The 27,424-nt window shown below is 40.3% G+C and overlaps 1 protein-coding gene and 1 long non-coding RNA gene across 3 annotated transcripts in view; one reads left to right on the forward strand and one right to left on the reverse strand.

Moving 5' to 3' along the window:
* Positions 1–5,218, forward strand: part of LOC130541944 (uncharacterized) — a 54,035-nt gene extending 48,817 nt beyond the window's left edge. Inside the window, exon 3 of the long non-coding RNA XR_008956082.1 lies at positions 3,261–5,218. This is a non-coding gene — a long non-coding RNA (uncharacterized LOC130541944). The remainder of the gene's footprint in view (positions 1–3,260) is intronic.
* Positions 1–27,424, reverse strand: part of HECW2 (HECT, C2 and WW domain containing E3 ubiquitin protein ligase 2) — a 355,090-nt gene that overhangs the window by 211,686 nt on the left and 115,980 nt on the right. For both annotated transcript variants that reach the window (XM_057303656.1, XM_026492284.4), the window contains exon 2: positions 9,229–9,555. In XM_057303656.1, the coding sequence (XP_057159639.1) occupies positions 9,229–9,520 (292 nt within the window). In that variant the 5' untranslated portion in view covers positions 9,521–9,555. The remainder of the gene's footprint in view (positions 1–9,228; positions 9,556–27,424) is intronic.

The raw sequence follows: 27,424 nt of genomic DNA on the forward strand, positions 1-27,424 counted from the left end.
TTTGTTGTTTGTGCACGTGTGTTTTGTAGGAAAATCAAGCCTCATGCACTCAAGTGTTGCTGATTCGGATAAGACTCCTTTTTTTTACCCTTACTGTTTACTTATTCAATACATTGTTGTTTTAAGCCACTAAGTTGTCTTGTGCCTTTTTATGCAGAATATAAAACTGGAATAATCCCTGTCTATAAAAAACCCACAACAATAACAATAATGACTAATATAGGAAAAGGGGTTTAAAACAGGATGGAATTAAATGTTGTCAACAGTAAAAGAGAAGATGGAGAAGGAAGTGATTGTAATGAGTATGTTCTAAGATCCTTGCACAGTTTGAGAGGTATCGAAAGACACTAATTCATTTTAACCTTTCACTCAATTATACATGAAAAAAATTTTAAGGATAACTGCTAACAGACTAGACCTAGAAAGTTAAACTTTCAAACAAATAGACTGAATAGACGGGTAGGGAGTAAAGAAAACTCATCATTCAAATGGAAGGCACAAAAGCGGGTCAAAAAAACTACCAAAAAAAAGCATAAAATACAGAAAACGAGATAGGATGTGGAAATAAATTCAAATATGCAAAAAAAATAACAGCAAATGTTAAAACACTAAATGCACCAATTTTAAAAGAGGGTCACACGGATTGGATTAAAAATCAAAAAGCCATAGATGTTTTACAGCAGATATATGTGAAACATGTCAAAGAATGGCTGACAAGAAATCAGTGGAAAAAGATACATCAAGCAAACACTAACCAAAAGAAAGTTGACGTAGCAACTGATAACAGACGAACAGACTTTAAAAGAGATATCAGGATAAAAAGATGACATTATAAATGCATTTTCTTTGTTGATATACCCATTAGTCCTTAGAAAATTATGAAAAGTCAATTACAACAAACATTATAAAAACAGTATGCGTGCTAAGCAATTATTTTGTGAGTTAGTAATGGGTTTTATCAGAATGAAGAATTTTTTTTTTTTTTTGAGAGAGAGAGAGGGTAGGGTGGGGAGGGGGGAAAAGAGAGAGGCTCCACGCTCAGTGCAAAGCCCAACACAGGGCTCGACCTCACAACCCTGAGATCATGACCTGAGCTGAAATCAAGAGTCAGACACTTAACCGACTGAGTCATCCAGGTGCCTGTGGAATGAAGAATTTCTAAACCTCATGCCAATGTTATCTTAACTCTATCAAAAAATATTTACAGTAATTTCACATTTACTAATTAAAGCACCTAATAAGCATCCTTTAAGGAAAAGTGACACAAATTACATTGGGGGTGGGAGACGGACTCTGATAACGTTCACAGAATAACCAGATAAAAAATAAAAACCATCTCACCATCACAGTATATAGACAGAAGAATGCCTGTTTCAAGTATGGCTTTCCACCTGTATGGCAGGGGATAAAGTATACTAAAACTTCCTTGGCTACACTAAACTATCCATCATTTTAAAGCCTACCTAATGTCCAGGGAACTCTTCCATAACCAATGTAAATACATGGACTTCTCTGTGAACCAGATCTTTAACATGCATATTAGAAGAAAGATCCATGATGGTCTGCGATGCCAACGAGATGCCGTGAATTCAGATTCTAATAGCTATAGTGCAATCCTACTGTCAGGCACTGTCCTTGGTCCTGCTCTGGGTGTGTCTTCTCATTCATTCTCGTGAACCCGTTGTAAAGGTATACGAAAGTATGACACTTTCTAATACCCAGCATCTATTCTTGCAGTGACGGTGCAAGGATGTCTTAGGGTTTGAAACAGACTAGAGGACCAGACGCGTTGTTAGCAAGACGCATCTACTACGGTAGAGACATCAACTGCTCCCTAAAGAACCAACAGCTTCTCCCCATTTCCCAGTCGCTGTGCAGTTAGGCAGATCATGGGACTAATGCTGAATGTAGACTCTGAGAAGAAGTGAGATGTGTCTCTTCAGGGCCAAAGCATTTAAGAGCTGGTGTAGGAGTCTCCAGGGCCCTCCTTCTCTTGACACTTGCCCAGAGAGGCCTCCTATTACAAATGGTGTAATGACACGATAGTGGAGCCTTTAATAATCCAATGTGGCAAAAATCAGGAGAATGGTGAGCCTACTTCTTTAAACAACGGTACAAGCCAGCCCCCTGCCAATCCATGCTGGACATACAGCATTAGAAAGAAATCATCTTTTGTTCTGTTAAGGCACTGAGGATTCAGGGTTAGCTCATTTGTACAGCATAATCTGACTGAGGCTAATACAACTAGGTAACAAAAAGCAATTTAGAGTAAAGTTGTTCCAAAAACCATTTCATGTTCAAAGCTCTTATTTTCTAAAAGCATTTTCTAAAATTTAAAGACATGACCTGAAACAACTTTTCTTTGGCAGTAATCATGCAAAAATACCAAAAGAGCTTACGAACAGTCACTCTTCACTATATTTGATAGCTATTCTGGAAACTAAATACTTAATACATAAATTCTTTGTTCCATTTGATTGAATTTGGGATTAAACTGCAGCTTTCCCATCACCTTGAAAAGCATATTGGTTTAGAACCTACATAATACTCAAAATACTGTATTATTTAGCATTGAAATTAGAAGAGCTTTATATAATTTCTAGGACTCTGACTGAAAGGATTTTGGTTTTTACAAGCAGAAGCGGTCTGGTGTATCACTTTAATCTGGACATCCTTCTTGTGGGTTCACCCAGTAGGCAAGTCTGTGCTACAGCTTCAGGCTACCAGGAAAACGATTATTATTAACAGTAGCCAAAATAATGACAGTTTGCTATCAGGAGGACCTTACACTAAGCCCAGGCACCTTCTCGAGAGCTTTATACACATTATCTTATTTCTCATGATACTGGTATTTTTTTTTGTCTTTTTTTTTTTTTCTTACAGATGAGGAAACTCAGGTTTGAAAAGGTGATATAATTCAAAAAGGGCTTCTGCCATGAGTGGCACACGCTGCTGCTCTTCGTGCAGAATTGACATCAAAAAGATTATATAAGTCGCTCAAGATAATAAATGTATTTGAATTTACTAATCTGATTGCAGAGTCTGTGCTCTTAACCACTGATAACCTCAGAATTTCTCAAAGTGTGCTGTGGGTGATAATCTTTGTGGCACTGTCTACAAAAGTCATTTTTTTTAACAGTTAATATATGTTAGAAAGAATTACAATTGACACAGAAAATCTTTCCCTGACCTTAGTGCTTAAAACAAAACCAGGGTAGATAACTAGAACATTTGTTTGTTTCTTTCTTTCTTTTGATCAGATGGTGTAAAGAAAAATATTAATAGTACCGGTGATAATTCCATACTGCAAAAATCAAGAAGGTGCTGAGTAAATAACTGAAGGTTGGAAAACACTGGACTACATTTTTCAACACAAGAGGGAGAAATGAAGACTAAGACACAAGACACTTAAGACCCAGCCTAGGCTGCCTCCCACTGGCTGTATGGCATCACCACGGTGGACCCTACTTTGTTCTTTACCTATAAAACATTCACTTAAACCTTGGGATCTTAAAAGCTCTGAAATACATAATCCCAATGCCTTGGTTAACTATTGTGATCCTACCTTTATTTTATCACCCAAATGCAAAGAAATAAGAAAAACATCATACTACATGAGCCACAATATTTTTTAAGATAGAGTCAAATATGGTTGTTCTGCCACTCATCTTTGAAGTTATAATCAACACGCAGACACTGAGAGGTATACTCAGAGGGCGGTCCAGAGAAATGCTGGCAAACTATTTGTTACTGGTCTATGGCAAGATAAACTTGAACCAGAATATGAAACAGCTACATCAATAAGCCCATTATTAATTTAATTTTTTAATAGCAAGATTTTCTCGGTGAAGGATGCAGGACATTGATTTACATTCTAGAGGAAGCTTCTTATCTAGTCATACATCAATTCTAGGCCAGCACTTGGAGTAGTTTTCATAAAGTACATTTTCCTAGCTCTGTTCAGGTACTTGTAGTTGCCTGAAAATGACAAATGGCAAAGTAAGCCTTGTGAAGTGTTTTTCTTTTGAATAGCCAGAAAGCAAAGCACAAGACCAAAGGTTAAGGGGAATTAGCGAGCCTGAAATAAATATAATATGCTCTGTCTCCTCTTTAAACAGTGATCGTTTGATTTTTCATGGAAAGCTGTTTGTGTTGGGTACCCTAAGTGCTTTTGCACATTTAAGCATTTGGCTCTTTTTATTTAGACAGCTTAGAAGGAAGCAATGAGTAGCAGCATTACTCTTGTCAGGGGTCACTTCTCATTATGGAGACCAACAATAAGTTATAAATCTAGTGATTTTTGAAAAACCACTTGCAAGGCATTAATTGTAATTTGGAGATTCAGGCCTATAGCTACACTGCAATCATCTCTGGAAATCTCAGGGTGTATATGAGACTTTCTGGAGAGAGAAAATATAATTAGCACCTGTTTTAAGAATGCATACCCAAATTTACCCCAAATGGCGTTTTGATATTTTCAACTTTTATTTCTTTGTATTCCCAATAGGACATATATATTGTTTAAAATGCCGGGAGAATAATTTATTTTTCTAATCCAGGAGTATGTATTTTCTCTCCAGATTAGCTAAAAGTCATCTGGACTGACTTGTACAATGCAAAACCTTAATAACAATTAGTTAAACACAAGCAAAATTCACACTTCTAGAGAGTAAGAAAACGTAAGCCAAGAGAAACACAATCGAAGTGCAGAGTGTGCCAATAAACCACACCTCACCAGCCAGACGTTCCACCCAAATCCTTTCCCTTTGGGATTTATTTCTATAGAGACCATCTCTCTGTTCCACAAATAAAACTAGGCGTTGCTAGGAAACAGTCCGGCTTCTCAGGGCTCAACCGAAGGGGGGGGGGGGGCGGCTGCTCCCTACGAGGAGGTACAGGAGTCTGAGGCCGCACCTGACATGTGTGCTGCTGTTGGGAAACCTGGATTCTCGGCGCACCTGTGTCACAGAGCCCAGGAGAGAACGTACTTCTGTTTAGCCACAACAGCCTTAAAGTGGTGATGTAATTTGTACCCCGAAATTCTTTTCTCCATCCTGGCCTTACATTTCACCTTTTCTTTTGGGCTTCTCCAAATGTATCACCTCACCACCTTCACGTAACAGTGCCCCAGACCAGTTTGGTATATATTCGAGTTATTTAATTACTCATTCTGTAGATTGTTCCTGTCACATGATTGGTCCTATTAAACCTCTGAAAATTTCCACAAGGCTTGGAGTTACTATTTTCAAAATTTTTGTATCAGATTTTGTCACTTTAAAACAAAACAATGACCTAGTGGTTTTTAACTCTGGTAAAGCAGCCCCGGGCACATTCCCTGAAGTAGTAACTACTGAAGGAGCCCACACACTCTGTCCCGCCTTCACAAGCAGTTCGGGTCCCTCCTTTTCCCTCCGGCATCTTCATGCCACCTAGCAGCTCAGTTAGGATTAACTGCGGGTACAAGGAAGCTTCACAGTGAGGACTTAAGCAAAGAGGGGAAGATTATGTTCACATATGGCTAGAACTTTGGAGTGCCGTTCCAAGCTCATTCTGACTTTCTGCTCTGTCATTCTTAGCTTTTAATCTCGATTGCTGTCTTATGGTTGCTCCATGGATGCAACAGTTGAAGAAATCACATCGCAGTCACCACAGCCCCAGGTACAACGACTTTACAGGAGGCTCTGGCTTTTCACTGGAAAAGGAAGTTCCCCCAAAGTCTTACATCTCACTGGCCAGAGCTGGCTCGCAGCCCACTCATAGACTACTCACTCGTTGGATTACCATGTAAGTTTAGAACTTTCCTGAGTCTAGAAAGGGCCTACCTGCCCTGAGATGAATGGCTTGCTGCTGAGCCCTGACCCTGCAAGGAAGAAGGATCGGGAAATAGTTGTCAGTGAAAACGCACAAAGCTGCCACCTATGCCTCTCCACATGTGAGGGCAAAGTCCCCACAGAAGTGAGGCTGCCTTCAGCCTAGAGGTCAGAATAGCCCTTCTTAGGCCCAAGAGCAATGGCTATCTCTGCCTAAAGCCAGGTCTCTGTTCACTCATTCTGACCTCCCACATAAGCCAGGCTTTCTTTGAAACATAGTTGTGGCCCTTCAACTGCAGATATGAGCCCTACTTAATGTCGTAGGTGCTGGGATCTGTGCCTTTCAGAGTCATTTGTTGTGGAAGAACTGTTGGAACCAACAACATGCCCTAGAACCCCAAGTACATGGTATTTTCACCTGCAGATGCTAATCTGTGTTCATCCCAGTCCCTTGAGAGGTCTGAGGGCTCCAGTTCTCTCTGCCCTGACAGGGATCTAAAACTATTAGAAAATACACTAAGAGGAACAAACAAACCCATGGAACTATACCACCATTTATTATTTCTTCAGAGTTCTCTGGAAATGGTGAGATGAGAAAATGAGGTGACATCTCTCACTGCCTACTGGAAATCAAAAGCATGGGAGAAGCTTCTACTTCAGGTCCTAGGGCAGTGACTAGTTCCAGACTAGCCCTCCTGATGTAAACCACTGTAAAACTTGGGGGCAGTTGTTCTCAGACATTCCACAACAGATAGCTTAAGACGAAAACCCCAGAGAGAAGAAAAACTGATGAGGTGACTCTATGACCAGCCAGATCTCCACCAAGGGACAACTTCTTGAGTGGGGTGCAGGGAACTTCTGACAAGCTGAGGAAGCAGAGATCAGAGTTTGGGTCAACAGCAGGACATGGGACGGAAAGAACTATGGAGGGGTGAAGGCCAGAAGTGCACATAGGGATGCCCCACAAGCCTTAGGCTAATGTCTAGACTGTGTATGTGCAGAGAAACACTACCAAGACTTTGCAGAGAGTAGCTGCTATGGGGCTGAGAGTGCGCTGACATTTCTAGAGGTCCAGCAGTGCTAGAGAACACTGGAGCTATGACCCAGCCAGAGAAAAGACACCTGGTCGACATTCCAGGCATCCAGCTCAGACATCAGAAATGCCAATACTTAGGAAGAAGTACAAAGGCCAACAAGGCCTACCACTGATCTAGCCTAACAAAGCCCTAAACTAACCCCTAACAAAATCCATAGGGGAGACCAAATTTGGAGGCTGAATCCCATCAAGTCAGAAGTGCTGGAGAACCACATTGGGCTTTCCATGCACCCATCCTCACAGATGGGAAAATTATGTCTAGCAAGTCCAAAAAAATAAATCTGCCTACTATGATAAAAATTAACATTAAAATAAAAATTGTTCCACAGAACTCGGGATTTCTACAACTTAGATTTCTCAGTAGCCAGTGTAAAATCAATAACTGCTAAATATGCAAAGAAACTAGAAAATGGGATCCATGGCCAAGAGGAAAACAGGTAATAAAAACTGCCCAGATATTGGATTTTCCAGAGAACTTAAAGCAGATACATTTGATTCAATTCAAATAACTGAATGAAAATATGGTCTGAATTAGTTAACACACAGGGAACCCCATGAGAAAAATAAAATATTCAAGAAAGAGAAAGAAATGCAAATTCTACAAATGTAAAGTCAAATAACTGAAATTTTAAAATCCATTGGATGGGACTGACAACAGAATGAAGATGAAAATATTAAAAGTTAGTAAATTTGAAGATAGGTAAATATAAAAAAATCATATTAAAATGAAAACAGTTTTGTGAAATCTAAAAAGTTGAAGTTACATCAAAACCAAAAGAATCACTTCCAAAGTCCCATCAAAATTATGACTTTTTTGTGAATATAACAGATATCAGAAATAAAAAAGACAATTTTTAAATCCTACCTTCCCCATCTTGAATGTATATTTAAACGCACGTGGGTAAAATGCTGAACTCTTAAGACTTCCCCTTTTTTCGTTGTCATAAGAGGTAATAGATAAATCAAAATTCTCGAAATTAATTTTTGCCATTTTAGATTTCTTACCTCTCATGATTAACAGAGTTACATTAGTAAATACAAATCAATTTTATTTTAGTCAACATAAAATCCTTTGTTGCTGAGAAACATAAATTTTAGTGGGTGGAACATTCTGATGACCTGTCAGCAAGGATGTTACTTTGCCTTACATCAGAGTTTGTCAAGAGTGGCGCTAAGAGATGGCTGTAGGAGGCGGGCCTGTGCGTTGCAGGGTATTAGCAGCACCCCTGGTCTCCCACTCCCTCCCCAACTGTGTCAATCAAAAATGTCTCCAGACACTACCCGTCCTGGAGGGGGAAAATCATCCCTGGATGAGAAGCACTGCCATAAACAAATAGGTCTTTTGTTCCCTCCTAGTTTATGACAAAGAAACAAACAACAAAGATGCTTGGTTTATAATTACGGTGAAAGCAAACATATCTTTCTATTAAAATACTTGATGTTAAATTTTGAAAGGAATTCCCTTCACTGAGTGAAAAACTTCTCCAACTTTGGGGAATGTTAGATTTTTATTATCAGGTTTAATTTAGACTTTCTTTAAGCCTGGTTGGTAGGGTTTGGATATTCGCTTTCAGTGAAGCAAATTTTATATATTTTCTGGCATGTGTCTGTCATTCATCATTTGCTCACCTCTGAATAGCAAGTGCAAATCAGCTCCACACAGCTGGGACATTTTTATTAAAACAAACAGCAACCTATTCCTAAGTCATTTGTTAGAAAAATATGACACTTCCTTTACTTAACTGATCAAGCACACTTCAGGAATTTTGAAATAAAAAGATACCATAGACCGCAAGTTGTTCTTCATGAAACTCAATCTTTAGAAACTACGGAACAGGGCATCCCTCTCGGGTCCCCTCCCTCTTCTGGAACTTTGGACTATTACTTTACTATCACTCAATAAACATTGCTTTGCTGCCAAAAAAAAAGAGAAAGAAACTACGAACATTTTTCACATCAGTTATCTAAATTGAGACATCTTTTTCATCAGTTTAAAAATATTAGAAAAAATTAATATCCAATTCTTCCCAAAATGGGACTACTGATCAAGGGCAATGTAAAGCTTTAAAAAGAAAACGGTATAAAATCTGCAGGTTCTGGCATTGAATCAGAGTAGAAATATAACCACAAAATTCAAATCGGCAAAGGTATTTATTATTGTTGAGTCTCTCTCTTCTAAAGAAGAAAAAAAAAGTCCCAGAATCTTGCTGGGTTTATTTGTGTGGTGTGTTCCCCACCCCACCCCCAGAAAAAATACACAGAACTGTACTGTCAGAATAAAAATGTATGCTCTAAGTCACAAGTCCCTTTCATGTCACTCACCTATATGATAAAGTCCAATCCAATCACTAGGGTCCACCTCCTCTTTAATGTCCCAGAAGATAATGAGGTTCTGGGCTTGCCCCAGCGTATACTCGTACATGCTCGCGGTCAAGCTGGAGCGGCTCTCGGAAGTCACCAGGTCCGTGTCACTGTTCGCCCTCTGTAGGGTCATGTTCTCGGGCATGGAGCTCTGGGCGGCCAGGCTCTGGAGGTTCTCTGGGCTCAGTGTGTACCGCATCTGGGGATTTCGACGCCGCACAAAAAGCAGGTGCTCCCGGGCTGAGCTAGCCATCCTGTCTGCCTCTCGGAGGTTAGCTTCCTACAAAGCTGCAAGAGACATACAAGCACAAAGCATTAGCGTTACAATGCAAGGAATTAGGTTTAAGCTTCCCAGACACAAAGCCCTAAAGAGTGTTTATTAAAGCCCAACCATGCAATAATCTTCTACTGTCAAAATAAAACCTATTACTCTACTGTCAACGGATGATGTCAGAAACAGCTCCTACGGACTGAGGTCACATGAAGACAAAGGCCATCACACACCTGTGGCCCTCGAGTTCACTGGCACAGCTTCCTCCTGGCAATTAAGAAGGGGATTTCCCTACTAGCCCTTTTAGGTCTATCCTTTCCCAGACACCCCACCTACAGAAATGGTCCTCTTTTCTTTCACCACCCCCCAACACACATACTTGTTTCCCGTTGAAATTAAATTTTAAAATAGCAAGACAGAAAATTCTGATACAGTTGGAATAAAGAGTTGAGCACAGGTTACTTGCTCAGTTTCCTTCTCACAGGAATGTAACTCATTAGAGTCTTTCTCAGGAACCTGCTCAAATGTCACCTCCACTCTTAAGTACAGTGGCCATTGTCTTTAACACTGCAACACCCCAGCCTTCCCCATCCCTCCCCTCTCCCTGTTTTTCTCTAATACAATTATTATGGTCTGATGTGCCACACAGTGCCACGTACTTATTTATTTGGTTACTGCGTACTTCTCCCAACAAGAATGTAAGCTTGGGGAAAGGACAGTCTCCTCAATAAATGGCACTGGGGAAACTGGACAGCTACATGCAAAAGAATGAAACTGGACCCTTATCTTATACAATATAAAAAACCCCAAATTCAAAATGGATTGAAGATTTGAACATAAACCCTGAAGCCATAAAACTCCTGGAAGAAAACATAGGCAGTAAGCATCTTGACATCAATCCTGGCAATAATTTTTTGGATCTGACACCAAAAGCAAAGGCGACAAAAGCCAAAATAAACACATGGGACTGCGTCACACTAAAACGCCTCTGAACAGCAAAAGAAACCATCAACCTTGACACTATCCTGTCTCTATAAAGCAGCAACAGTGCCCCAGTAGTGCTTGTGTATAGCAAGGGAGGAGGTGAAGTGGAGAAAGGATGGAGGTTAACCATGTATCTCTTTAATAAACTTTCACACAGCACTTACTCTTGTAAGTGATTTACAAATGTATATAGGTTATTTGGAAGACTTGTGTTTATAAATCAACAGCTGCACATGCTTAAACTTTCCCTGTCTCAATATGTTCATCTGTTAAATGAAGGAAACTTTAACGTACCATGCAAGATTGTGGTAAGGATTAGAAAAGTCATAGGTGAAAGCATTCGGTAAAAAGCAGTTACTGTTATTTTAGTTATAATGTAATTACTGAATTAATTAATGCACTAGTTAGTTTGGGGTAGCTCCAAGGACTGGAAGACAGTAAGCAGAAGCCAAATGCTATAGACTACCTTTACACATGAAAAATCACTGTGAGTTATGCCTTGTGCTAGCTGACCCTGTAATTAGGAAAGAAGGAGAAGGCAGTCCATCCTTCCCCTGCTGCCCTATTCAACATAGCTCCTGGCTCCCAGAAGCCGGAAATGAGCGACATGAGAATACGCAGCCCTTTGAGTTAAAGCTTCGGAACTCAAAAACGTCTCTTAAATAATTGTTTCTACATTTTAAAAAATTAATTCCAATTTCCAAATAATCCACTTGGGAAAGAATTTTTAAAGCTGAACACCTACAAGCCAGTACCTGCACATAGTGAGAGGCGAAATTAAAGAGAGAAGAAATTAGAAGAACCTCAGGTACAGAATATGAAGCAAGTCTGTTGAAACCTCACTAAGAGTGATGAGCAGGGAGCCATTCCAGGGTCTCGAGCAGAAGAGGAAAAATATGAAATATAAATACAAGAAATTTAATCTGAGAGGAGAAGGAAAAAGATGGCAGAAGAGTAGGGGACCCCTTCTTCAGCTGGTTCCCTGAGTCAAGCTGGATATCTACCAGACCACCCTGAAAACCCACGGAATCAGCCTGAGACGCGGGAAGATACATCTGGATCTCTACAAATGAACATCTCCAGCGCTGAGTATTGAGGAACGAAGCGGGGAGCCCTGAAACCGCGCACAGATATCGGAAGATAAATGGAAGGGGAAGGGAGCCGCTGCACTCGGGCACCAGGAGGCAGTAGCCACCTGCACTGGGGAGCCGGGTGGACACGGACTGGTACCCAGAAGAAAGCAGACTGAGACCGGGAGCCGGGAACGTGTGCGACCAGATTGAAAACCAGAGCTCCAGAGCGCTCAGTGGAACTGGACTGAAACCGGGAGCACGGGAGTGCACGCGCGACCAGACTGAAAACTGGAGCCCCAGAGCGCATACTCGAACTAGACTGAAGCTGGGAGCTCGGGAGCACGTGCAGGAACGGGGGCAGCTTGCGGTGTTAGAAGCACAAAGGACAGAGACGTGCCAGCCCTGGAAACGACGGCTGTTAGAGTGGCTGTGGGGCACACATCCCGGGACATTGAGGGGTTTTTAGCAGCACCGATGGAAAGAGAGTTAGAGTGGCCAAGAGAGCTCAGCAGAGAGCGGACTGGGATCTCTGTTCTGAGACAGAGGCTAGGATACGGCCACTGCTGCTCTGACTCTCAGAAGGGGCACAGAAAACCGCCAGGGAAAGCCACCAGAGAACAAAAGCCCGGAAATACCGGCTCACATTGTGTCCATCCCCATTCCCCCTCGCAGGGGATGGGGCAACTCTACCCAAACAGGGTTGCCTGAATATCAGAGCAGCAGGCCCATCCCCCAGAAGGCAGGCTGAAAAATCAAGAAGCCCACATCCCTAAGGTCCCTATAAAACAGGAGCACACTGCCTGGGTCCTGGTCAATAATTTGGGCTCTGGACAACCCCGCAACCTCTCCTCATCAGAATGATGAGGAGGAGAAACCCTCAGAAAAGAAAGGAGACAGAGACTGTGGCCTCTGCCACAGAACTGATGGATATGGATACAACCAGATTGTCAGAAATAGAGTTCAGAGTAACAATGGTCAAGATGATGTGTAGACTTGAAAAAAATATTAATGAAAACATTAATGAAAATATAGAATCTCTAAGGCTGGAAATGAGAGCGAATCTGCCAGAAATTAAAAATGCTGTGAATCAAATGCAGTCTAAACTAGATGCTCTGACAGCCAGGGTAAATGAGGCAGAAGAACAAATTAGTGAATTGGAGGATGGGATGGTAGAAGAGAAAGTTGAAACGGAAACTTGACTCAAAAAAATCCAATCTCAAGAATGTAGATTACAGGAGATTACTGACTCAATGAAACGTTCCAATGTCAGAATCATCAGCATCCAGGGGTGGAGAAAGAGAGAGGTTTAGAAGAGATATTTGAACAAACTGTAGCTGAGAACTTCCCTAATCTGGCAAAGGAAACAAGCATTCATGTCCAAGACGCAGAGAGGACCCCACCCCAGATCAATGAGAGCAGGCCTACACCACGTCACGTCATACTGCAATTCGCAAATATTAGATCCAAGGATATAGTATTGAAAGCGGCCAGGGGGAAGAAAATCCGTATGTACAGAGGGAAAATATTAGAATAACATCAGACCTGTCCACAGAGACCTGGCAGCCAGGAAGGGGTGGCAGGATATTTTCAAAGCTCTATCTGAGAAGAAAATGCAGCAAAGGATCCTTGATCCAGCAAGGCTGTCATTCACAATTAATGGAGAGATAAGGACCTTCCAAGATCAGGAGAAAATGAAGGAATTCATAACCACCAAACCAGCCCTACATGAGATATTAAGGGGGATTCTATAAAACTAAAAAGGCCCGAAGAGTAATACAGAACAGAAATTTACAATCTATACAAACAAAGACTTCACAGGCAACATGACATCATTAAAATCATCTCTCTCAATAATCACTCTCAATGTGAATGGCCTAAATGTTCCCATAAAACGCCACAGGGCTGCAGATTGGATAAAAAGACATGACCCATCCATTTGCTGTCTACGAGAGACTCACTTTGAACCTAAAGATACATCCAGACTGAAAGTGAAGGGATGGAAAACCATTTTTCATGCCAATGGACCTCAAAAGAAAACTGGGGAAGCAATTCTCATATCAGAAAAATTAGATTTTAGGGGCGCCTGGGTAGCGCAGTTGTTAAAGCGTCTGCTTCAGCTCAGGACGTGATCCTGGCGTTCCGGGATCGAGTCCCACATCGGGCTCCTCTGCTGGGAGCCTGCTTCTTCCTCTCGCACTCCCCCTGCTGTGTTCCCTCTCTCGCTGGCTGTCTCTCTGTCACATAAATAAATAAAATCTTAAAAAAAAAAAAAAAGAAAAATTAGATTTTTAAACTAAAGACTGTAGTTAGAGATACAGAAGGACACTACATTATTCTTAAAGGATGTATCCAACAAGTGGATATGACAATTATAAATATCAATCCCCCAACAGGAGAGCAGCAAGATACACAAGCCAACTCTTAACCAGAATAAAGAGACATATAGATAATACATTAATAGTAGGGGACCTCAACACTCCACTCTCTGCAATAGACAGATCCTAAGCAGAAAATCAACAATGAAACAAGAGCTTTGAATGACATACTGGACCAGATGGACCTCATAGATATAAACACAACACTACACCCCAGAAAAACGGAATACTCATTCTTTTCAAATGCACATGGAACTTTCTCCAGAAAAGACCACATAGTGGGTCACAAAACAGGTCTCAACCCATACCAAAAGACTGAGATTATTCCCGCATATTCTCAGACCACAATGCTTTGACACTGGAACTCAATCACAAGGAAAAATTTGGAAGAAACTCAAACACCTGGAAACTAAGAAACATCCTGCTCAAGAATGATTGGATAAACCTGGAGATAAAAAATCAGATTAAACAATTTTTGGAGACCAATGAGAATGAAAACACATCGGTCCAAAACCTATGGGACACTGCAAAGGCAGTCCTAAGGGGAAAATACATAGCCATCCAAGCCTCACTCAAAAGAACAAAAAAACCTAAAATGAAGTTTTTATATTCTCACCTCAAGAAGCTGGAGCTAGAACAGAAGAACAGGTCTAACCCACGCACGAGAAGGCAGGTGATCAAGATTAGAGCAGAGATCAATGAATTAGAAACCAGGAGCACAGTAGAGCAGATCAACAGAACTAGAAGCTGGTTCTTTGAAAGAATAAATAAGATCAATAAGACACTGGCCAGAATTATTCAAAAGAACAGAGAAAGGACCCAAATTAACAAAATTATGAATGAAAGGGGAGAGATCACAACCAACACCAATGAAATAGGACGGATCATTAGAAACTTTTATCAACAGCCTTATGCCAATAAATTAAACAACCTGGAAGAAACGGATGCCTTCCTGGAAACCTATAAACTACCAAGACTGAAACAGGAAGAAATTGATTTAAACAGACTGATTAATTATGAAGAGATTGAAGCAGTGATCAGAAACCTCCCCAAAAACAAGAGTCCAGGGCCTAACGGATTCCCTGGGGGAATTCTACCAAACATTCAAAGAAGAAATAATACCTATTCTCCTGAAGCTGTTTCAAAAAATAGAAACAGAAGGAAAACTACCAAACTCACTCTATGAGGCCAGTATTACCTTGATCCCCAAACCAGGCAAAGACCCCATCAAAAAGGAGAATTACAGACTGATTTCCCTGATGAATATGGACGCCAAAATTCTCAACAAGATCCTAGCTAATAGGATCCAACAGTACATTAAAAGGATTATCCATCAAGACCAAGTGGGATTCATCCCTGGGATGCAAGGGTGGTTCAACATTCGCAAATCAATCAGTGTGATAAATCATATCAACAAGAAAAGAGTCAAGAACCATATGATCCCCTCAATTGATGCAGAAAAAGCATTTGACAAAATACAGCATCCTTTCCTGATTAAAACCCTTTGGAGTGTAGGGATAGAGGGTACATTCCTCAATTTCATAAAAACCATCTATGAAAAGCCTAAAGCGAATATCATTCTCAATGGGGAAAAGCTGAAAGCCTTTCCCTTAAGATCAGGAACACAACAAGGATGCCCACTCTTGCCACTATTATTCAACATAGTACTAGAAGTCCTTGCAACAGCAATCAGACAACAAAAAGGGATAAAAGGTATCCAAATTGGCAAAGAAGAAGTCAAACTGTATCTCTTCAGAGATGACATGATACTCTATATGGAAAACCCAAAAGACTCCACCCCAAACTACTAGAACTTATAGAGCAATTCAGTAATGTGGCGGTATACAAAATCAATGCTCAGAAATCAGTTGCATTTCTATGCACGAACAATGAGACTGAAGAAAGAGAAATTGGGAAATCCATTCCATTTATAATAGCACCAAAAATCATACGTTATCTCGTAATTAACCCAACCAGAGACGTAAAGGATCTATACTCTAGAAACTACAAGTCACTCTTGAAAGACATTGAAGAAGACACAAAAAGATGGAAAAATATTCCATGCTCATGGATCGGAAGAATTAACATAGTTAAAATGTCTATGCTACCCAGAGCAATCTACACTTTCAATGCTATCCCGATCAAAATACCAATGACATTTTTCAATGAACTGGAACAAAGAGCACTTAAATTTGTGTGGAACCAGAAAAGGCCCCGAATTGCCAAGGAATTGTTGAAAAGGAAAAACAAACCTGGGGGCATCACGTTGCCGGATTTCAAGCTATACTACAAAGCTGTGATCACCAAGACAGCATGGTACTGGCACAAAAACAGACACATAGACCAATGGAACAGAATAGAGAACCCAGAAATGGACCCTCGCTCTTTGGGCAACTAATCTTTGACAAAGCAGGAAAAAAACATCCGGTGGAAAAAAGACAGCCTCTTAAATAAATGGTGCTGGGAAAAATTGGACAGCTATATGCAAAAGAATGAAACTTGACCACTCTCTCACACCATACACAAAGGTAAACTCCAAATGGATGAAAGACCTCGATGTGAGACATGAATCCATCAAAATCCTAGAAGAGAACATAGGCAGCAAACTCTTTGACATCGGCCACAGCCACGTTTTTCATGACACATCTCCAAAGGCAAGAGAAACAAAAGATAAAATGAACTTGTGGGACTTCATCAAGATAAAAAGCTTCTGCACAGCCAAGGAAACAGTCAAAAAAAACTAAGAGGCAGCCCACAGAATGGGAGAAGATATTTGCAAATGATACTACAGATAAAAGTCTAGTATCCAAGATCTACAAAGAACTTCTCAAACTCAATACACATGAAACAAATAAATCAAAAAAATGGGCAGAAGATATGAACAGACACTTTTCCAATGAAGACATGCAAATGGCTAACAGACACATGAAAAAATGTCAAAATCATTAGCCATCAGGGAAATTCAAATCAAAACCACACTAAGATACCACCTTACACCAGTTAGAGTGGCAAAAAGTGACAAGGCAAGAAACAACAATTGTTGGAGAGGATGTGGAGAAAGGGGATCCCTCCTCCATAGTTGGTGGGAATGCAAGTTGGTACAGCCACTCTGGAAAACAGTGTGGAAGTCCCTTAAAAAGTTAAAAGTTGAGCTACCCTATGACCCAGCCATTGCACTCCTGGGTATTTACCCCAAAGATACTAGACGTAGTGAAGAGAAGGGCCATATGCACCCCAATGTTCATAGCAGCATTGTCCACAATAGCTAAATCATGGAAGGAGCCAAGATGCCCTTCAACAGATGACTAGATTAAGAAGATGTGGTCCATACGTACAATGGAATATTACTCAGCTATCAAAAAGAATGATTTCTCAACATTTGCTGCAACATGGACGGCACTGGAGGAGATAATGTTAAGTGAAATAAGTCAAGCAGAGAAAGACAATTATCATATGATTTCTCTCATCTATGGAACATAAGAACTAGGAAGATCGGTAGGAGAAGAAAGGGATAAAGAAAGGGGGGGTAATCAGAGGTGGGAATGAAGCATGAGAGACTATGGACTCTGAGAAACAAACTGAGGGCTTCAGAGGGGAGGGAGTGGGGGAATGGGATAGGCTGGTGATGGGTAGTAAGGAGGGTGCACTGGGTGTTATACGCAACTAATGAATCATGGAACTTTACATCAAAAACCAGGGATGTACTGTATGGTGACTAACATAATATAATAAAAAAATATTATTATAAAAAAAACACTGATCCATATTTTTAAAATGCTATTACATTAAGAAGAGTAAAACTTCAAGAATCATTTTTAAACATTATGACAGATCAGAAAAATGGGAACCAAAGCTTCATGTATTTTCAATGCCTTTTTAAAATTCCAACCTGTTTTTTAGTAAATACACATGAAATTCCACCAACAATTTCTTTAAAAAGAAAAACTCTTTGCTTTTATGTCAAGCACTACTGGCGGTTTGCTTCTCTGTTGACAAACATCAATGGCTTGTGTGGGGGAAGTGTAATCAATTCATTTCAAAGTCATCTCTTTTGAAAGATATTAAACTTTTACTCCCTGAAGATCCCTAGGGCAAAAGATGTCTTTTTTTCCCCTTTTGCATGGAACACATCCCAAAACATTATCTTTAGCTACTAAAGCTGTAAATAATTACCCATTGTTGGTAAATGGAATTCAGATATTAAGGATTCTACATTACTTTGTGGTGGTTGAACACATTTGCATGGGAAAGTCTTCCCTGCAATGCAAACCACAAAACATAAGCTCCTAGTTACTGTCAAAAGCTGCTAGAAAAGACAACCAACTGTATTGCAACACAATTGTTTATTCCATAAAACACCCAGAGGTCGTAACTGTAAACACTAGTAATAATAGCTGCATGTACTCTGTACCCCACAGAACACATTTTTTTTTAAGATTTTATTTATTTATTTGACAGAGAGAGAGACAGCCAGAGAGAGAGGGAATACAGGCAGGGGGAGCGGGAGAGCAAGAAGCAGGCTCCCAGCAGAGGAGCCCGATATGGGGCTCGATCCCAGAACCCCAGGATCACACCCTGAGCCGAAGGCAGACGCTTAACAACTAAGCCACCCAGGCGCCCCCAGAACACATTTTTTAAGTCATACTGCTCTCTCTCTCCATTCCCACTGCCACAGCAAGACTAAGCCAAGTTCATGTCAGATCCTATCTAGATGGTCACTTCTCAGCAGGCCTCTCTGACTCCGGTGTTTTCTCCCAATCCATCTGCTCTCTTCCTGCAGCATTTCTTCAGTGGCAGCACTCCCAGTCAAGTAAGGAACATAATTAAAGGGCCAGGATGAAAGCATACAAAGGGCCAGGGGTGCCACCAAGCCTAGGCAGGGTGAGCAGAGCAGGCCTCTCACAGGTAGTGACATTTAAGCTGATTAAGCTAAAACCTGAAGCTAGGCCTTTGAAAAGTCCAGGTGACAGATGGGGATGGCATGAATTTGAACGGTGGTTCTGAGGGTCAGGGTAGAGAGGAATAGAGAGGGGAGAGTGGATTTTTGAATGGACTTCTTTACACTTCCTGAAAGAAAACATTAAAAAGTTCCATCCGGGACTTACTCCATGCAAGCTCATCTATTCTGCTACACATGAAATCATTTATTAGCATGCTCAGCACCGGCCACGCCATCCTCTCCACCTGCAGACCTACTCCACCTTCTCTTCCTGAAAAACACCCAGCCAGAAGGCAACACGCCTACTGCTAAATCCCAGGGGACTTTTTATATCATTCGTATCCCCCCACTTGACAACGCCTCAGAGTCTAATTACGAAGATTCATGTCTTCTCTTGTCAGACTATAAACTCTCTGAGGACAATTACTGTTTCTCTTGCACATTATATCCTCCACAAAATAGTAAGTGTTCAGGAAATACTTTTCAAATAAGTGAATGGTTGGAGTTAACTGCCATTAATGAGGAAAGAAGAATGTGAAAGGACCAAATCAACAGTAGGAACACACGTTGACTTTTCTTTAGAATTTAGCCAGCCATTCAAAAAGGATTTATTAAGTAAAGGGTCTACTTTATGATGAAATGTATAAGGTAAGGTCCTTGCTACAGTATGGAAAGAAATAAAAACCAACCTACATGAAGGAAATCGAGTGCAGAAGTCAGTAGGAATTCACTGCAGAGAATGATCAGCAGGGACTGGAGTGTCTAAAAGAAGCCTAAAGAGAAAAATTGAGCTGGACTGTGAAAGATATGAAGAGGCCATGGAAATATGGCATGAATTCTAAGCCAAAGAAAGAATCCAATTTTAAAAAGGGAAGATAGGAATTAGCTTTCAATGGCTTCACTGTCATCCAAACCACTATCATCTGTCCTCTGTGTAAATAATCACCTCCTTCATAGCTCCTATCCTTGATTTCCTGCTGTCTATTCTGAAAACAGCAGCCAGAATGATTTTTTCAAATGTAAGTCAGACCATTTGTTCTTTGCCTGAAACCCTCTAGGGGCCCCCATTTCATTTATAATAAAAGCCAAAACCCACATAATGATCTACAAGGTCCACATGATCTGGTCCTTGGTCCTCTGACTTCGTCTACCACTGTGGCCACCCATGTTCATGCTATCCCAGTCCTAGAAGGCATCAGCCATACTCTACCACAGGGCCTCTGCATCTGCTGTTTCCTTTACCACAGAAGCTCTTCTCTTCAATATCCACATGGGCCACTTTGCTACCCCTTCACATGTTTACCAAATGTCACCCTCTCAGTAGGACCCTCCCTGATCACTCTATTAAAATTTCAACTGCCTCGACACTACCCTTTCCCTGCTTTATTTTTCCTCCATAGCACTTTCACATTCTAGCATCCAGCATAAGTTATTACTGTCTCTCTAGTGTCTGGTGTCTCTCCCCACTAGAATATATGCTTCATGAAGAGATGGAAATGACAGATGTCACCTCTAAGTAGGCAAGTGAATATAGATGGTTTTTGCAGCAGAGCACCAAGAACAATGTCCATTCAATTAAGTGGTCAATTGTTTTTAACTTTATAGGTGATTTGCAACCACAGTAAGATTTCTAACTGATGCAATTTCACCAGCACCATGCGATGGTTGTGGGTGGAAGCTGCAAACACACAGGTTACATTTCAAAGTCTGAGATTACCAACCGATGTTTACCATAATTGCTGAGCTTAACAAAAGGCACCTTTGAACAGAAAAAGGGAAAAGGGATGGAATCAAACAATAAGTAATAATCATGTTAGAGAGGGGAGTCACATGTAAGTCATAAACACAGACTGCTAAGCTGACCTGCTTGTCCATACGAGCAATCTCCAATGCCTACTATGTGTGAGGCACCGTTCTAGCTCCAAGGAACCACAGATGAAACACACTACATTCTCCAGGAGCTTAGAGTCTTAAGACTAGAAAAAGAACAGGGTGCCCAGGTGGCTCAGTCAGTTAAGTATCTGACTCTTGGTTTCGGCTGAGGTCATGATCTCAGGTTCATGAGATTGTGTCCCACACTGGGCTCCCTGGTTCAGCACGGAGTCTGCTTCTCTGCCCTTCCCCATGCTCACATGTTCTCTCTCTCTCCCATAAATAAATAAATCTTTTTTTAAAAGACTAGAAAAGGGAGAGAAGTCTGGAAGAGATCCCTCACAGCCCGTAGAAGGAATCAATCCTGCTGACATCCTGAGTTTGGACTTACAGCCTCCAGACCATGAGACAAAAAGTTCTGTTCTTTAAGCTCCCCAGTCCATAGCACTTTGTTATGACGGCTCTAGCAAAATAGTATAAACACTCAGTGGCCCCCTTTCCACTATTGTACGATCTGGTGGAAAACCCTGGCTGGATAGAAATTAAATGTTTGTAGAGTTTGAAAAAAATAAAAGACTAGAAAAATAATGAATTTAAAATAATAATTAATAAATCACCCAACTGCTAAGATTCCTAGTGGTTTGGAGAATCATCTGGAAGAACCAAAAAATTAAATGAACATCAATGTGCAGCATGTACATAAGGAAAAAGTTCTGTCCAGTATCATGATCCTGCTTATTGACACCAAGCTTAATCTCAATTCAAGTATTAGGATAAGAAACATTTGAAACCCTTCCCAAAAGAACTACCTGTATTTTCACAGTACTATCATTTTCAAATCCTTTTGACACAAAAGAGATCTTTTTTACCTAGGTATTCATTATCCAGCTCCACTCTATTAAGAAGCTGAGGAAGAAAGCAAAACATATCACGAAACAGTGAACTGCAGACTTTAAGCGAATCCCCATTCAACCACTTCTTCCTTGCAATGATGGAGCTGATCCCTGCCAGTCACGTCTGTCAGTCATTCACTGAACCTCAGATGTTCCAAGAATAAACTGATTGAGAAGAGAAACTGCATGAATCGGTAAAACATTCAGGAATTCATCAAAGTCAATGAAAGAGGTTTTGAATAACTTCTTGAATCACATGCAAAACCACTGATGAATAAGAGGCTGGTAGAGTTAGAATAGTTGACAAGCAAAGGAGGAAGAAAATTAAAAGCAATTTGAATGTCACAGGATTAAACACAGGCTGTGGGAAGTGGATAGAGCCCTGGCATAGTTTTTGTAACAAGACTTTCACAATTGTGGTAAGAAAAACAAATATTACATGGTGCTATTGTACAATTCTCTTGAAAAAATTAACTCCTCTCAACTCTTTAAAAATTTCAACACCTTCATTTGTTCTTTTTTCCTTCTAATAATTAGGCCACATTTGTGATTATAACCTACATTTTGTTGTATGTAAGATAAACTGATACCCATAATTTGAACTTTTCCTTGTCAAGGTCAAACCCCTTTCCCACCCCCCACCTTTTTACTATAAAACTTGGCTTCCATTGTGAACAGATTCACTTTAAAAGACCTGCGTTTCTGTTATCTCCTGTCTATGCTCTGCCCCCACCCTCACCCTCATGTTATCTCCACGGCTACCCTAGGAGGGAGCAATTAATTCTAGATTTGATTTCCAGCTGAGAGCATCAGGTGAGTGGGTAACACAGCTTAAAGCCTCCTTCTCTGCCCATAGTCCACACCTGGGGCCATATCATGTGGTACCTAAGGTTACCCACAAAATTGGGGGGGAGATAAAATCATCTATGTACAAGGTTTAAAGTCAATGCCCTAATATCAGGTGCCAAGTAGCCTCCCACTGCCAAAGCAGAGCCCCTGAGTTAGCTGAATTGCCTTGCTTTCTCCCTAGTCTTCTGGTTCTCATTTTTGGTCCACCTACTATAAGCTTTGCAGGCACAGAAAGTCATTACTTATTTATCTGTTATGAGCCACTGATTAATTATAAGTCAATTTTATAAGCCCATAACGCTGTTGAGAAGTGGGAATCTCCCTCCCTGAAGGCAGTCTCCATGGGCTCCGACAACTCTGTAAGGTGCACGGGTAACAGAGATCCAAAAGAGCAGCTTTGCCAAGGGGAGCCCTTCCAGAGTAGCACTCGGTGAAAGTCCCATCCTTAGCCTTTCTCTTCTCACCCATCCATTTTTTAAAGGACAATGAGTACATGTTTAGAAGGTTCCTTGCATAAGCACATGAATGTTTGTAATCAGAAATCCCAAGGTAAGCTGAAAAATGAAGTTCTGCCTCCCTTATCAACTCCCGTAGCAATTCTACAGCATTGGAGTTATGCTCAATTCCACGGCATTGGAGGTATGCTCAAATCCACGGCATTGGAGGTATGCTAAAGTTGGTTGGCCTCTTGGCCTGAAGATAAAGAAGGAGGAAATGAGTGATGCCAAGTGTGACGCCTGCCTAAAGGACCAGCTTCCTCCCCGCCAGAAGCACTGAGGCATACAACTAACCCTCAGGGTACCCTGATGGTTCTGCAGCTGACTTCAGAACCACAAGTTGTAAGTCCTCACACAAAGCAATTTGCTCTTCTCTATGTCTTTCCCACTAGTCTCGCCAGATGTCCAGTGCAGTAGCAGAGACACATTCATTACTGAAAGCAGAACAAATGAGAACATAGGATGAAGCAAGGCTTGAAGTCTCATGGAACAATTTCTAGAAAATAGACAATTCTTACAAAATAATGATAGCACTATTTTAGTTAGGTTGTGCATCAGATAAAATTATATGAGTAAAACTGCCAATTTCTCCCTAAAGATGCTGGAAAAAATTTCATTTGTTTCAATGAGTCAAATTAGTTTAACTTATTAAATTTAAAGAAATTGGATTCCTGCCCCCAAATTCAATATACTACAAGAAGCAGCATTTTAGTTAATAGATTAAAATCTAGTCAAAGAAAGAAATTCATTCAGTTTATAAATGAAATTAAATACTTATTTTTGCTTAGAATGCTGCACTATTAAATTTAGGAAAATACCATGGCTTTAAATAATCATTTCAAACAAATTAAAATCTCATTAAAATGAAAATCAATTATTGGTTGTAATTGGGGAAGTATCTCAAAACACCATGCACTTATCCATTGCCTGATCAATGCAATTTTTTTAAGTTTAATTATTTATTTATTTAAGCAATCTCTATACCCAATGTGGGGCTAAACTCTTGACCCAGATATCAAGAGCTGCATACTTTTCTGACTGGGCCAGCCAGGTGTCCCTGCAATTATTTTTTTTTAAAGAAGGATCTCAGAATAAACCAAAAACCCCTCTTTGTAATAATAAGACCGTCTGCCCTGATACATGAGTGACTAGAATAAAAGAAGAGATTCTAAATCGTAAGTACTAGCACTTTCCCCCTCCTCTTCTCCTTAAAGAGGAAAGTATTCCCCTGTCAGCCTTCTGGAGGTATGAGGACTTTGGTGGTTAGCCAGGCTGAGAACCAGAGAGACATCCAGCCCATCCCCCACCCACCTCCCTCCATCAACCTTCAGTTTGTTCTCTATCCCTAAGAGTCTCCTACAATTTGTTTCCCTCTCTTCCTTTTCCCCCCACTTCCCATATATTCATCTGTTTTGTTTCCTAGATTCCATATATGAGTGAAATCACATGGTATTTGTCTTTCTTTGACTGACTTATTTCACTTGGCATACTATACTCTAGCTCCATCCACATCATTGCAAATGGCAAAATTTCACTTTTTTTGATGGCTATGTAATATTCCAAGGTGTGTGAGTCTGTGTGTGTGTGTGTGTGTGTGTGTGTGTGTGTGTGTATACACCACATCTTTATCCATCATCAATCAACGGACATTTGGGTTCTCTCTGTAGTTTGGCTATTGTTGATAATGCTGCTGTATACATTGGGGTGCATGTTTCCCTTTGAAACTGTATTCTTGTATCCTTTGGTAAATACCTAGTAGTGCAATTGTTGGATCATAGGGTAGTTCTATTTTTAACTTCTTGAGGAACTTCCATACTATTCTCCAAAGTGGCTAAATTAAATAGATTTCAAATTACTCTCACCTGTTCTTTTTACCTTTCTCAAGGTGGTTCCTAAAAACATTAACTAACATGAGTGGCTCGCATTATATTGCTCCTGGAATGGTGCTGGTCTAGTAGCTATACTCTAGTTTAACTCAAGGATAAAAGTCAGGCTTAAATTTTAGAGCTTAGAGCAATAACTGGACTTCATATTTTTTTAAGCAATTCTTGATAAATGTAATTTATTATAAATGAATTTTCCACAATAATTTGGCAATGGCAAGTTCAAGATAACGTCCACTAATAAAAATCTGACCTTGAATAACACAAGTGACTAAGGGCAAAGCCTTTGGGAAGGGTCTCGTTCTTTTATCAACATGAAGGAAGCTGACCAGTACATGTGCCTACAAAAAGACCACTCCTCTCCTGCACGGAGGTTGGTGGGGGGATAAGTTCTGGGCAACTTCATCCCTAGAAAACAACTCTGGGCCTTGTCTATGCATAGTCAAATGAGTGACCGACCCCAAAGCTCTAAAGAAAAAACATGGGCCCCATAAACATAGCCTGGTATATTTTTAGAGCAGGGCTTATCAGTGGGCCACTATCCAATGAGATAACCCTAGGATTTCAGCAAATCAATTCCAAGACGATGCCCCATCCACAAGGACCATTGAGAATCCATTATGAAATTGTGGCCTTTAATGAAAACTATCTTATTTTCTGGTAAATTTGCTTTTAATAGTAATTAGCTATGCTTAAGTAAGATGTTTAGGGGACTCAGCAAGACCTTTATATGTATTCACTCTGCCTTCAAAAACCATGCAAGTAAATTTACCCACTCACACAAGACAGAAGGGAGTAGGCCCCATTCTTTTTTAAGAAAACAGACTTTTGTGAATTGAAAGCATCTCATCACTGAGGGCTGGGGGTACCATGCACAAAACTAGCTATAATCCTCCTTTTACATCACAGAAGTTTAGGGTCTCTGACTGAAGTGATGGTAAAATTTTTCAGGCAATTACTTCTAAAGAGGACTTTGAAAGAATCCAGCCAACTAAATTAGTTTTAAGCCCACATGGTCAAAATCTCAATAAAAAACAAACTGCCCCAAGTGCTCTAATACCAGCCAAATCCAAACCCAGGGTAGGGGTGTGCAATGAAGCACAAGCTTTGGGAGGTTTTCGCATCAAACTAAGACTTAAGAAGAAGGGAGCATTCTAATCAGGATCTGCATATATGATCATGAAAGAAAAATTTGCACTGACGAAAGATTCTTGATTATTAAAGACATTTGTTGATTTTAAGTGCAGCTTTAAAATATCATCTGCTTTAATGTTCAGTGATAGCTTACATTTGGTTACTTTGAGTTCCATTTTTATGTAAATTATGGAAAAATCAAGTTTGCATGGGGATGCTCAAGCCAACTAGGGTGGGCTCTGCTGTTTAGGGCACTTGCAAAGCTCACGAGCCCCACCTAATGACAGCACACCCAGAGCTCTGGAGCAGCTTTGGTGTAGGGAATAAATAACTGCAAGCTGAAACTTCAAAAGCAAAATTGTGACAAGGCTCACATTCAGAAAGCATGAAACCAAGGATCAAACTTGCCAACCTAATTTTACCACAAGAAAAGAGCTGAGGGAATAAGAAAAATAAATACTTTTTAGGGCTTTTTTCCCAACTATAAAAATAATATCTGTCCATCAAAAATTTTCAAAAAAGATGAGAAAAGATAAAGAAGGAGGTAAATATCATCCATAATGCCAGTGCTCAGAGTTGCCAGCCCACTGCAGTTCAGTCTATAAATACACGCATAGCTATTTAAATGTATAGATAAGATGAGATCATACTACAGAGCTCAAACTGTTTTGTAATCTGCTCTTTTTCACACAAAATAATAATGTGGGCATTATTATTCATAAACATAGCACTACACCATCCTTCTTCATAGTCATATGACATTCCATTGTATGATACAGCATAATCTAAACAATGCCCTCAAGACGGTCGTGTAAATATTGATATAAATCACGTTGTAAACATATCCTCATACCTTATTACACATTTGCCTGATTATTTCCTTAGGATAAATTCTTAGAAGTGGAATGGCTGGGTCAAAAGGTGTTGACAAGTGTCACCAGAATGCCTCTTAAAGAGAAGCTGTGTGAACATTCCTCACACCTGCAGTATAGGGGAGATAGCTACTTCATTAGCCATACCTTCACCGACACTGGATGTTATCAATCTTTGAAGGCAGGTTACTGGCTAAGAGAACAGGTCCTAGAACTAGAATTCTACAGCTAGGTTCAAATCCCAGCTCTGCTGTGGACTAACTCTTGGGAAAGTTACCCAATATTTCTGCAGATTTCCGTAAAGCAGAGATTGTACCATTCGTTATACCTACCTAAAAGGTTATTTTTAAGAGAGGTTATTTTTAAGGATTAAATGAACTGCTACAAGGAGCTGCTACAACACCTGATACACAATAAGCACTTAATAAAAATTTGCTCTTATGACATTAGATAGTGCCCATCTGAGAGGTAAAAACAAATCTCATTTTTGTTTAAATTGCATTTGCCTGATTCTT

The sequence above is a fragment of the Ursus arctos genome, unplaced genomic scaffold (assembly GCF_023065955.2).
Source record: "Ursus arctos isolate Adak ecotype North America unplaced genomic scaffold, UrsArc2.0 scaffold_1, whole genome shotgun sequence".
Lineage (NCBI taxonomy): Eukaryota > Metazoa > Chordata > Mammalia > Carnivora > Ursidae > Ursus > Ursus arctos.